Source organism: Crocodylus siamensis, chromosome 3 (genome assembly GCF_052110815.1).
Source record: "Crocodylus siamensis isolate JL-2025a chromosome 3, ASM5211081v1, whole genome shotgun sequence".
In the NCBI taxonomy this organism is placed as follows: Eukaryota; Metazoa; Chordata; order Crocodylia; family Crocodylidae; genus Crocodylus; species Crocodylus siamensis.
Window position 1 is genome coordinate 137083397 of NC_143397.1, and position 12867 is coordinate 137096263.

The 12867-nt window shown below is 43.7% G+C and overlaps 1 protein-coding gene across 6 annotated transcripts in view; it reads right to left on the reverse strand.

The window, feature by feature from the left end:
* RELCH (RAB11 binding and LisH domain, coiled-coil and HEAT repeat containing) overlaps nucleotides 1–12867 on the reverse strand; it is a 130439-nt gene that overhangs the window by 85577 nt on the left and 31995 nt on the right. For 4 of the 6 annotated variants that reach the window (XM_090039313.1, XM_090039312.1, XM_090039311.1 and 1 more), the window contains exons 3-5: nucleotides 3631–3702; nucleotides 3444–3499; nucleotides 3220–3333 (exon numbers count right to left, since the gene is read on the reverse strand). In XM_090039313.1, coding sequence (XP_089895439.1) covers nucleotides 3220–3333; nucleotides 3444–3499; nucleotides 3631–3702 — 242 coding nt within the window. The remainder of the gene's footprint in view (nucleotides 1–3219; nucleotides 3334–3443; nucleotides 3500–3630; nucleotides 3703–12867) is intronic. The other 2 variants (XM_090039315.1, XM_090039314.1) reach the window with 1 other exon arrangement.

Genomic DNA, 12867 nt, shown 5'->3' on the forward strand with positions numbered 1-12867 from the left:
TGGAGTACTGCATCCAGTTCTGTGCGTCCCCTTTCAGGAGGGATGTGGACAACATTGAAAGGGTCCAGAGGAGGGCCACCTGCATGATCTGGGGACTACAGGGCAGACCCTACATTGAAAGACTGTGGGACCTAAACCTGTTCAGCCTTCACAAGAGAAGGCTGAGGGGGGACCTGGTGACCGTCTATAAACTCACTAGGGGGGACCAGAAGGGTTTAGGGGAGACACTGTTTCCCCTAGCGCCCCCTGGCATGACAAGGAACAATGGACACAAATTGTTAGAGAGTAGATTTAGATTAGACATCTGCAAGAACTACTTCACAGTTAGGGTGGCTAGGAGCTGGAACCAACTTCCTAGGGAAGTGGTGCTGGCTCCTACCCTGAGGATCTTTAAGAAGAGGCTTGATGACTACCTGGCTGGACTCATTTGAGTCATCTTTTCTCCCGCCCAGGCGGGGGATCGGACTTGAAGATCTACAAGGTCCCTTCCGACCCTACTTTTATGATTCTATGAAAAAACAGTGGGGTAGCATACAAGGCAGAAGCACGCTCCAGCCGAAACCAGAGCCTAGCCAGCTGAAGCAACAGTCCAGCTGCCGGCTAGGCTCCCAGATGCAGAAGCACTGAGGTTGCAGCTTCCCCAGCCCCCAAGTAAGGCTGCCGAGTCCAGCACAGTTGCTGACCCTAGCCTCCCCTATGCCACCTGGGGTAACCTGCTGCGCGCCAGAGCACTCGTGGCACAGGCATTCCCCAGGGACAAGCAGCAGCAGCAGCAGCATAAGGTGTGCCACTGCTACCTGTCCCCAGGGAACCAAACATCCACGCTTGCCTGGACATGGCCAGCATGTGTGCATGAGTGCTAGGGGAGCTGCAGCCGTGCTATATGTTGGGTGGAGAGAGATGGGCAGACTAAGTGATCTGCCAGTAAGCAGAGCAGTACAGTATCACTGGTTGGGTTGGACAGCATGTTGCTGATTATCTTTGTGACAACTTTGTAGCACTACAGTCAGGGAGCCTTTGCACCTCTGTATCTTCCTGAGGCCCTACATTTTTGTAGTGGTCTGAAGTGGGGAGACAGTGCTATAAAAATGTAACTTACGTCCATGGACTAAGTAATCTAACTTTTCCTGCAATGTTCCACTTATGAACGAAAATGAATTCTATGCATCACTGCTATTATTTTGCCTACCCATTAATTAGAAGGTAAACAGAGCTTTGTTATGACTTTGGGGGTAACTTTACTAAATGGAAACAGGCCTAGACATAAGAACATGGCAGAAACTGTGGAAAAGTGTTACAGTACTTCTCTGAAAAGTGAATAAGTTCCTACGCATCGAAACTCTGGGAGAGTGTTCAACATCTGCATATTTGTCTGGGTTGTCCAACTGGCAGCCCCTATGTGCCTTGTAAGGGGTTGAAGTACTCTTGCCTGGTGGATCCTTTGGCATCCAGGTTTTCCAGGCTCCCCCTCCCTGATCTGGTTTCTGCTTCTTGCACCACCTCCTGGGGGTGGGAGAGCACAGTGGGCAGGGGCAGGGCTGCCAGTGCTGTGTGTAGCAGGGGTGCGGCAAAGATACCATGTGATCGGAGATGGGAGGGTTGCTGGGTTGCTTGAAGCACTAAGAAAGGGGAGGGTCAGGGCTGCCCCTGTTGCGAGTGGCTCCAGGTCTGCAGCCTGTACCATGTGGGTCTCCTGGCTGCCCATAAATTGGACCACCCTGGCTTACGTTAAAAAACTCTTGATTCCAAATACCCCTATAGAGCCAATATTGCTATACAAGATGCAAACTTGATTGTCTTCCTTCATCAGCGAAGAACTGTACTCTAGTGTAATTTATTAGAACTTGGCATCAGAAAAAACTCTCAAGTCATAACCTGATCTGCAAAAATTATATTACTTCTGGTTACATGTGAGAAGCAGAGTCCAAGCATGCATTAAAAATTTGCAAAGCTGGTTGTCAGACACTCTTTCTTGTCAACTGCATAACCAGATTTTAAAAGACACGTGCAACTTCCAAAATTAATTTTTATAGAGGCACTTTACACTTCATAAGCCTGTAGGGCTTCAATAAAATATATTCTTTAAGATTCTTTGAAAGCAAACGAACAAAACAAAACCAAAACCAAAAATAGTGCTTCTCTTCCACACTATTTCAATTATATAGAAAGTGACATACGAATAATGTCACTTGATAACACTAATGCTTTTCCACAGGGATATAAAATGTCCGTTTTTATAGATTATATAATACTGCCCAATTTTATGTGGCAAAAAACACTCTCTCTCTATACAGATTTCATCAGATCCAAAAAGCAACTAGCCAACTGTGTTTACATGAGGCAAGCTTCCTATTTCAGTACTACCTAGTGGAGAAAACAGTCTGTTAATTTTTTTCTTAATACAAAATTTTACACTGCAGAGGAACTGTTCTGCCTTGCTTATGACACAGTGAAAAAATTCCTCACTTCTACTTACTCATTTCAAAAAGGCTATTTTAGCTGAGGATTATGAATTTATTTATTTATTTGAATATAAAACAAGATCCTTTAGTTATCTGAATAAAGTTAACCTGAAAGCTGCTCAGTGCTGCATATGTAGGATGAATACCAAATTACGCATTTTTCTTCAGTTAATACAGGGGTGAAACTTGTTGGGCCCTGCAGGCCAGATGACTGACATAAGGCCTGTCTGTGGGTCCGACTGGAGCCACAGACTAGTCCTGCGTGCTGTCTTGGAGTAGCAGCAGCTACTCCAAGACACACTGTTGGATCTGGTGTGCTTAACTGGGTGCCATATGCAGCAAGGTGACTGGAATGAGTAATGCATGGATGTACCAGATGACCTTGCATGTGCATGTGGCTTGTGGGTCAACTCTGAGACCTATAGGCAGCACCAGGGACCAGATGAAAGCGTTCCATGGAGCGGGTCCAGACCAAACACCATACCTTTAATGCCCATGAGTTAATGAGTTGTATGTTTAAAAAGCTCCATCTCTGCATTTTGATGCACTCCCACACTTCCAATCCACCCTCTATCTATAAGCATTTACAGATACATACACTTCTTACATATGTGACTAGTCCCACTAACTGAGAAGACATGAGCACATTAAGTGCACCCATAGCTGTTGGCAGCATCAGAGCATGTATCAAAAACTAGTATAAATAGCTCAAACAAAAGCACGCAAAACTAAGATACATAAAGAAAGGTTACCTTACCTGATCATCATTTTCATCTGAAAAGGTTATTGATGTAAGTTTGTAACTATTCTTCAATAAAAACTCATTGACTAGGAAGTTTAGAGCTCTTTTTTCAAGAGGTTTGATTGGTTCCTGGGAAAAAAGAAAAATAAGAACCAAGTCTTAAACTCATCTTCACTGCAATTACTGTGACAGCTGCATGTTAATTGAAGTTACTGGGTCAATCACTGTCTGCCACCTACCTGAATTTCAGGACTTGATTTATAATTTTTTCGTTCCTGCAATGGAACTTCATTTTCTGTTTTAAAAAAAAGAAAAAAGAAAAAAGAAAAAGAGGTAATACAATTTACTTTATTTAACATGGAAAGAGCACAGCTACTTCTACATTGTCAAAGCATAAATACTAAGAAAAAGTTTTATGTACACCACCTGCAGCCTGAGTCAGGTTGGCTCGGAGGGCCTGAATGGTCTCCTTGGCTTTCCGTAGTTCAAACTCCAGGACTGGACAGGGATTTGGATTAAACACACACAGGCATCCAACCAAGGAAAGGGAAACAAAAATAAAATATAAAAAGCAAGGATGGGTGTGAAAAAAAATATACAGTTTGTATTAAACAGAAAGCATGCTGTCTTATGGAATTCATGAACACATGCAGCAGAGTTGGCCTGAAAGCAAACTGGTGAACATTTTCCATAATTCTATTATTCTAGAGTTAACCAAAGAAGAATTTCAAGCGGTCTGACAAGGAATGACTATAAATTATTGGATTATGTTTCTTTATTTTGCATTATGTTGAAGAAAGAGTGAAATCTCTTCCTCTCCACTCCACCCTCAAATCCTGAAGTCCAAATATGCTCTGATCTTTTGGCCAAAACCAAGTCAAGAGGCATAAACATAACAAGATTAACTATAGAGTTAATGGAAGAAATCTGTACATGGCAAAACTGAAACCATTTAGAATGGCCTGGATTTACCAGCCATTAAAGGTATGTAATGATATTTATATCTTAATAAAGAAGTTAGACACCCTTGATATAAAGCAAGGAATTAGAAGTGCCTAACTTACCTGGCCCAGCAGACCAGATTGTGCCCAGATCCAGGCCAGAATATACTGAGAAATGCACAGCTAAACCACATCTAATTACAGTGCTCAAAGGAAGTTTGTAGCATAATGCCTGGCTTTCTTCCTTTATTCTTAATAAATATTTCCAGTGGAAGTGTTACCCTATGCTACACGGCTAAACACCTAGGGATCAACCAGACTTGAGTTCAAACAAGAGATTCAAAGATAACTTTTAGCTGTTCAGTCTACTATGAAATGTTGTAACGCTGCAACAAGTAGTAGTTGAATCAAGACACCTTTTTGTTGCCTTGGAAGTCATGAGCTCAAAGTCAGCACTGAGTAGGTGCTAGTTTAATATTAAATTTGAACTTTCCTGAAGTTGGTAAATTATTTCTTAGAATTAGAATGTCTGAGAAAACCTACTTTAGGGAACTTCTACTATATTCTTTTACCTTAGTCATTCAGCACGGCCAGGTACAGAGTTCATTGTGCATTAGTCTGAATAAGAGGCAGTCACATTTGGAAAACTAAAAATTTTTTTTTTTTTTTTATTGAGGAGAAACCAGCCCAGTGTTTAACTAGAAATAACAAAACAACTATATACTTAGTACCAGCTAAACAACTCCAGTTTAAACCTGTTTCAAGCTAATTTAAATTTGAATATTCATGCATGGGTAGATCTAGGATTAAATGAAGGTGGGGTGTTGCATACTGGGGTGGGGGCCGGATCAGGGAGCACGTGCAGGAAGGGGAGCCTGCCCCCTGTTGCCACTGTCCCCAGCTGACCTGGGCATAGGTTGGGAGGGGGGAGGAGTGGGGGAGAGGCATGGTAATGAGGTATTCCTTTCACCTCATATGATCTGATGGGCACAAGGGTGGCTGCAGAGAGCAGTTGTGTGGGGTGCTGCACTCTGATGGGAACAGTAATAGCAATAGGCAGGTTCCTCCTTCCTGTGTCTGCTTCCTGCTCATCCATGCCCTTCCCACGCCACACGAGCCAGGAGTAGACGGTGGAAGGAGGGAACCTGTCCCCTCGATGCCACAGTCCCTCTCCAAGCCTGGCAACCCATGCAGCTGCTCCCTGCATCTCTCAGCTGCAGCAGGGGAAGAGCAGCTCTGGAGTTACCCTTGTACCCGCATCAACTGGTGACAATAGCAGAAACAGGAAGGTTTCTCTTTCTAGCACCTGTTCCTGGCCAGCAAGGGACATGATAGGAGAGTGGCAGGGAGAGGAAACGTTCCCCACCCCACTCCCCCTACCTTCATGGTTATAGTGCCCTGCTGAGCCCAACATACTGCAAAGCTGTAGCCTGTGGCTGCAGAGAAACAGGAGGAGTGGTTCCTGGGCTCCGCTGAGGACAGAGGTGGCAGCTGACAAGTTCCCCCTGCAGGGGAGGGTGGGAGGGGGAGAAGAGTTGTATGTGCATGCAACTGCCCTCCCTCACCAGATTTCCCACCTGTGTTTATAGGAAGCTTACAATGCTGCAGATACTTGTGATATAAGAAAACAAATAGCTGTTCCACATAATCACTAATTAGAAACATTTAGGGGGTGATCCGAAGGATTTTTAAAATGATAGTGCGCTACAGAAATTAAGATTCTCATTTAATTGGTGTTTGTGTGTAGGATGGTATTCAGCTCTGGGAAAACAACTCTCAGACTGAACTTTCCTGCAGAACTTTAATTAATGAAAACACTACTCTAAGAGGGCATGGAAAAAAGATTCACTCAGTTTGCATTTATTCCATCAAAACTGAAAGAGTAACTACAGTACACCACATTTAGTACATGGAAGTAAACTTGTTTGATGCACAGAATTTTACTGCAGCAATACAAAAGCACAACTGAAGATCTGATGATAAAGTATGTAAAAAAAGATTTCTCTAGTAGTCAGCAATGTTGATCTGCAAATATTTCTGTGCAACAAAGTTTGAAACAGGTATGGTATGTGAAGTAACTAATCACTTAAGTACTTGCTTAAGCATGGATTAGAAAGTTACAGGTCAGGATTCTAAATAGCATACTTTATTTATTCATTTTCAGAAACTTAAAAAATGTTTACAAAATAGATGGAGCTCAGATTAAAATACTCAAATGTGAACGCTCACTTTTGTTAAAAGAATTATTTAAAAATATTGAAAAATATAAAAATTAATGTACAGAACAATTGCAGATCAGGATTGCCCTGCACCAGAATGATATAAATAAATGTTAAAAACCAAAAGAAAACTGTTAAAAAAAGAAAAAACACAAACTGGAGAAAAATCAGGAATCCCAACAAGGAGAATTGAAGCGGAAATAGGAGACATATGACCAAAGGCATAGAAAGCCAAAAACCTCATATTGGACAAACCCATGTCAGACGGCAAGAATTAATTTTCATTCAACTGCTTTGGTGCAGAAAGACCATTTTGACTGTACCTGTTTGTTCCTCTCAAAACGGGTTACTCTGCTGCATGTTTCTCTTTAAACAGTGTAAGACTGAACACTACAAATATCTGAGGAGCATTACTTATTTTACAGTATATGATAGGCCATGGACAGACGTTATGTTTGTAGTACCACAAGTGCCACAGCACTCTGGAGTGCTGCCAAATAGACAGCTAGTCTCGATCCCACACTTGCTGAGAGCCTGCTTTTTGTTTTTTTTGTTTGGGGGGGGGAGGGGGGGAAGCAGGCAGGTTGTGCTTTCCTGGAGCTGTACTCAATGACTGCCCACCCCCTTTTCCTCCTCTCCCCTCACAGAAGATTATGGGATGCTAGGGGACCAAACAATCCCTACAGTGGACTGTACAGAGGTTACAACAACATTACAAAAATATAACGCTACAGAGAAGTTCTTGCTTCATCCAGAAACGTTTCTGCAGAATTTCTACCACTTTTGTATCGAATGCACATCTGTAGCATTTCAAGGGCATATGCACGCTACAAATATAGCGTCTGTCTATGGCTACAATGGCTACAAAACAGCATTGGTACAGTTAGAAACAGTAAGTAATGAAATCAGAAACCTAACTCTATTATTTCAGTTTCTACCAGGCTGACAAAATTACAGTTTTCAGCAATCCAGAGACATCGTTTAAGCCACAAATTCAGTTTTACTTTAAAAAGTACGTGTATGCCTAAGGTCTATAAGCCATTAGTCCAGAATATGTAAGACAACTTTAAAAAGAACATTTAAGAGAGAATTACACTTATTTCAGCAGTTGCTTCTTTCCACAGAATTTTAAGTAGCAGGGCTGGAAGGGACCTCCAGAGGTCATCTAGTCCAGGGGTTCCCAATCTTTTTATGCTGCAGACCAACAAACCGCAGATCAGCAGTGGGCATACTGCGGGCCAGCAGCCAACCCTTTTTTATACCCAGTATAAAGATGAGTCAGCTGCCGGTCCACAGTATGTTGGTCACTTCTGGACTTCCAGCCTGGCAGCCAACCCCCCTGTGGAGCATGGTTTGGGAACCCCTGATCTAGTCCAACCCTGTCTAAGACAGGATCATCTCTATCCAAACCTTCTCATAAGAATCCTTGTCCAACCGATTACTAAACACCACAAATTAACCCTGTTGCACAACTGTAAGACGTAGCACCTTAACTTGCCAGAGGTAACGTGGCCGGGGGTGGGGAAGAGGGGAAGAGTACTGGTCAGTGCCCTACTGCTGCAGCAGTTGCTTAAATGCATTCAAGAGACATAAGGAAGACTGCCATTCCCCTCCTCTTCCAGAAGGAAGGCAACAGAGGAAGGCAAAAAGCCTCCCAGTCCATACTAATTCCAAATGTTTTGTTGTTGAATCTTTGCCATATTACACCGTTCAGCATTAAAAGTTTGCTGATGGTTACATCTCTATCTCAGGAGAAATTTATTCAATAGAAACAAAAAAGCCAAGCAGTCTCATTTCTGGGTGAGAACCACTGCTGTATATGACAGTTTTTTATTTAAACAGTGACCTATTGCCTATATTGTGCTAACAAGGCAGCTGATGAACACTGAAAACACCTTACCAATGAACTGAAAGAGCCTATTACATCAGTGGTGCTCAAAACTTCTGGTCTCATTGGCTGGCTAAGTGGCATGAGGCCAGTCTGTGAGCTGGATTCTTGTGTACCATATCTGACTGTGGAGGATCCCCACAGGTCTGCACATTTGGGCTGTGGGGAGTGGTGGCAGTATTAACTGTTGCAGCTCTGGAAGCAGCAGCAATTAATGCTGCCACTGCTTCCCTGCTGCTTAATTTCTGGACCCATGGGGAGCCCTACAGGCTAGATGTTGAGCACCACTGCACTAGATGCATAGTGCCATGTTTGACAGAGCTCCTAACAGGAGTAAGCCCATTCTGGGAGGAAACAACCAACAGCTGGGGCTGAGAGACAGCAATCTATGGAAGTCTGCTAGTTCGGTAGGGTGGAGGTAGGGCTTGCTAAACATGCTGGAGTCAAGTTTCCTCTGATCTCTGTCAAGGAAGTAGAGGGTCAGGTGCTAGAGGCCAGAAGTTGGCTAGTCTTCTTGCAAGACAGTACTGCTCACTATGCCTTAGAATCCATGGTTTCTGTCTGGGCCAAGAAAAGATAATCCATGAAATGTAAACACTCAAACTGGCTTGGTGGTTCTCCAAGAAGCGGTCACCAAACCAGAAAACACACATGCTTCTTATTAGTACATATTCCATTCAATTACATCAGTGCAATTTCACACTTGTGAAACAGTTTCAGTCTTTTCCTGCAACACTTATGTAACAATGTAAAGCATTTCAATTTGTTTTATACATTCTGAAACCATTACTGGTTTTCTGGACTTTCCAGAAGAGAACACTATCCAACCCACTTTTCTTTTTTAAAAGAAGAAAGTGATTCTAGATGTTATCATGTATTTATGTCCAACTGTCCTTCCAATCAAAGACACCATTACACCAAGTTTTTTTCCTCGACTACCAGATTCATGAACTGCTCTTCGTACAACAAAAGTAACAAAAAAAAAAATCTTCAGGCTAAATTATACCTTCAAAATAAATTCCCCAATTACCTTCAGTGTGTTTGCACATACCATATTTACCCAAATCCAAGATGACTGAATTTAAGATGATCCCCACCAATAATTAGACTCTATACATGGAATACTTATAACTTTGTTACAATTTTCCATGTATAGAACCCAATTATAGGAGAGCTGTCTTAAATTCGGCACTGCAGCATGGAAAGCAGTGGCAGGGGGTGGAGCTTGATCCCTGACTTTGTGCCCCATACCTTGCCCACTGGTGTCTGTCTTTCCCCACCACTTGCCCCCCTGTGCCTTGGGTCCCCCTCCCCCCCAAACATACTCAATGCCCCAGGCTGCAGAAGAGATGGAGCCTGTTGGAGTGAAGGTAAGTGGCTGCTGTATATGACAGCGTGGGGGCAGGGGCAGAGGCTGTGGGATAGTGGAAGACGGACAGGGAAGAGAAGGTGGACCTGAGGCTGTGGAGTGGGGGAGGGTGAAGAAAAGGCAGGCATGGAGGGAGCCAGGTAGCAGCTGGCTTAGGACCAACGCCACAGCAGCTGCCTGCTCACCTGCTGTCTCGTATTTGGATCCAAGACAAGGGGCTTTCCCCGCCCCCCATGTTAAATGGGGGGAAAAAACCCTTGTCTCGGGTTTGAGTAAATACAGTATATGTAACCAGAAGAAACAAAAATGCATCTATGAAAATTAGGCACAAGTAGTATTCAAACCCTGCCTTTTCTTCTCCTTCTTTCCTGTGGTGCATATGCCAGCAAAGGATGCCAGGTGACCATGGCATTATTAGAAGCACTACAGGAGATGACAACACCCAAGGACAACAAACGTAACTAAAATGAGCTAGACTAGAACAGTATAGCAGCACACCACAGGACAAACTGGAGTGCAGCACGATCAGCTTGTGAAACCAGGGACAAGTGAATAGGAAGATTAGAGTTGCCCAGTAAATAAGTAATGACTACTATGACACTGAGATAGTAGTAAGAGAATCAGTTAACAAGAGAAGATTAATGCACTTGGAAAGACCTAGGCAGCAAGAGAGACAGGCCTTCAGGTCCAGCCCTTAGGGGAAGGTTTGCTTTGAAGGAACCAGGTGGGCAGAGAACTGCTTGGCAGATGGCTTTTGAGCTCAGGCCAAGTACATGAAGAGAGAAAACCTATGCTAGTTTGAAGACAGGCAGTTCAGACACATTGAAGAGTTGCCAACTATTTTCTTGCAAGTATTATATTACTTATAACTCCATTTCCTGGAATTATGTGATTACATAATACCAGCGTAACCCTGCTTATGTTATGCATCTTTAGCTATGGTTATATTTTGTTATGGTAGCTTTGTGTATTGGTGGTAAGGACCAGCAGGGCTCCTTGCAGTGGGCCTCCCTACTCAGCCTCTGCCACTGTTGGCTGGCATGGGTGGTTGTTACCTCTCAGCTCTGTGTTCTTGGGGAACCCTAACAAAGGAAGCAGACTGTCTGACTCACAAAGAATCCCTCCGCCCAACAGAAACTGATTAAGATGCAGTGAGAGACACACCTAAAACCCTCCAGATAAGGGTGACAAGAGTGAAACAACTGCCCTAGGTCTCATTTGCATCCGAGATGGAACCAGATGACCATTCATTTACATGAGAGATGGAGAACAGAAAGCCTGAAGCAGAGACTACAGTGAATTCTGGGATCAGAGAAGCAGGGGAGCACTGCATGATGGGGAATCTGTGCTTCAAATGCTAATCAACCCACACACCCAGCTCAGCATTTATCAGACCAGTTCTAATCTGGATTTACAAAGGACTCCCCCCACCCCACCTTCCACACACACACACGCACACGCACACACCTCTAAGCAGAAGTAAAATTTAATAGGCATCTCAGGCCATACATTCCCCAGTCCCACTATGGGAGGCCTATTTAATCTTAATTGGCTAAAACTCAGTTGTCGGGTTAGGGAATGCTGAGGCAAGACACTGAGTCAGGTGTATGGGCAACATCTGAACAATGGTAAAGCGTTCATCACAGCATCCAGCCCGTTGGAGCCCTGGCCACAAGTGTTGTTATACTTTTCCCGGGACGACTGGTGGAAGTTTCTCCACAAAAGGTTATGAACACTCCAGTAATTGCCTAAAGTCTGTTAAAAGACTATAGTAAGATCTGCAAAAGTCATGCTAAGCTGAGGCTTGTTCACAAGTAAAAATCCAAAAGCCTGATGCTGCAAGCTATCTACTGTTTCTGAAGAAACCAGGAGATATCCTCCATCAGTATATCTGCTATCCATAGGAATGTCAAGCTGGCTCCTAAGTAGGTGTTTCCCAAGTATCAATCAGTTTCCAGAGATGTTCCAACCAGATAACCCCCCGTCAATAGAAAAGACAATCTGATTTACACTATTGAGAATGCTTGAAAGAAGCTGAACTGAGGGTATAAAAATCTCTAAAAAGCAGCAGTGTGTGTGCTGACACCACCCGCTTTCTTCTTGAGAGGCTGAAGGAGGCAGATCGTCTCCCTTCCAAGGACAGTGCTGAGAACTTTAACCTGCGAGCTTTGCAACCCAAGTGCCTTGGACTGGTGAGATCCCAGCTCTCTCTCTCTCTCTTCTTTTCTCTCTCTAAGCACAGATTTCTGAACCTGAACTGTATTAGTTAAGCTTGAGCTAAGTTTCCCCAAATACTTAGTGAAACCAGGGTAATACTGTAACTGTTTGTGTTTGTTTTTCCTTTGCATGTCTATTACTACTAGGGTCATTATATATTTCATATACTTAGCAATAAATAACTTTTTAGACAAACTGGTGGTAACTGGGTATATTTTTCCTTCTTTACTTCTCCTTCCCCACTTACTCTGCAGCAACACTTCTTTTACCTAAGCTAAAGATCCCTGTGAAGCCCAAAGTACTGTAGGGTCTGCTCATCAAGAGGCGAAAGATTGGCACGTGCTGAGTATGAAACACATAAGGGGATCAGCTTGTACAGGCTGATTGACCCAGTTTGGCTCAGACGTGCCCTAATGAACTGAATGCTGGCCCATGAGGGTGTCATCTGGACACCCAGCCAGATTCAGAGGTGCGCTGCGTGCTTGTGTCTGACTGTAGTTGTTGTTGCTCTGATGAACTGATTCTTGGCATACAAGGGTGTCAGCCTGTCCATGCTGATCAACCTGGCCAGGTCACGTGTGTCACGTTAACCTGGGTGCATTTGTGTGTATGACTGATTTGGGGACTGGAGGGACCCAGCCCCACTGAAACTGAGTCCTGCAAGATAGCTCCATTGGGGGTGAGGGTTTGCAGAAGGGAGAGATACAGCTCCTTATAGAAACACAAGTAACACAAGCAGCACATTAATAGAATTACTAAGACCCTGGAAAGGTATCCCTAATAAATGAGCACACCCCAAAGTCATGGGCAAATCTGGTAACAGTGGTAAAGCCCCTGCATGGCAGCCCTGGGCGAGTCTCACTTTCCAACCAACTGGGCTAGGTTGTAGCTTCCCTGGGTTGGTTTGCCAGCGACTGAGAGACTTAACTGCTTGGTTTTAGTTAAAGCTTAATAGATAGGGTCTTCTTTAAGGTTGTCAGCCTTTTCCCTGTAATAAACCTGGTTTTAATTGAAGGCTGCTTGCTGTTC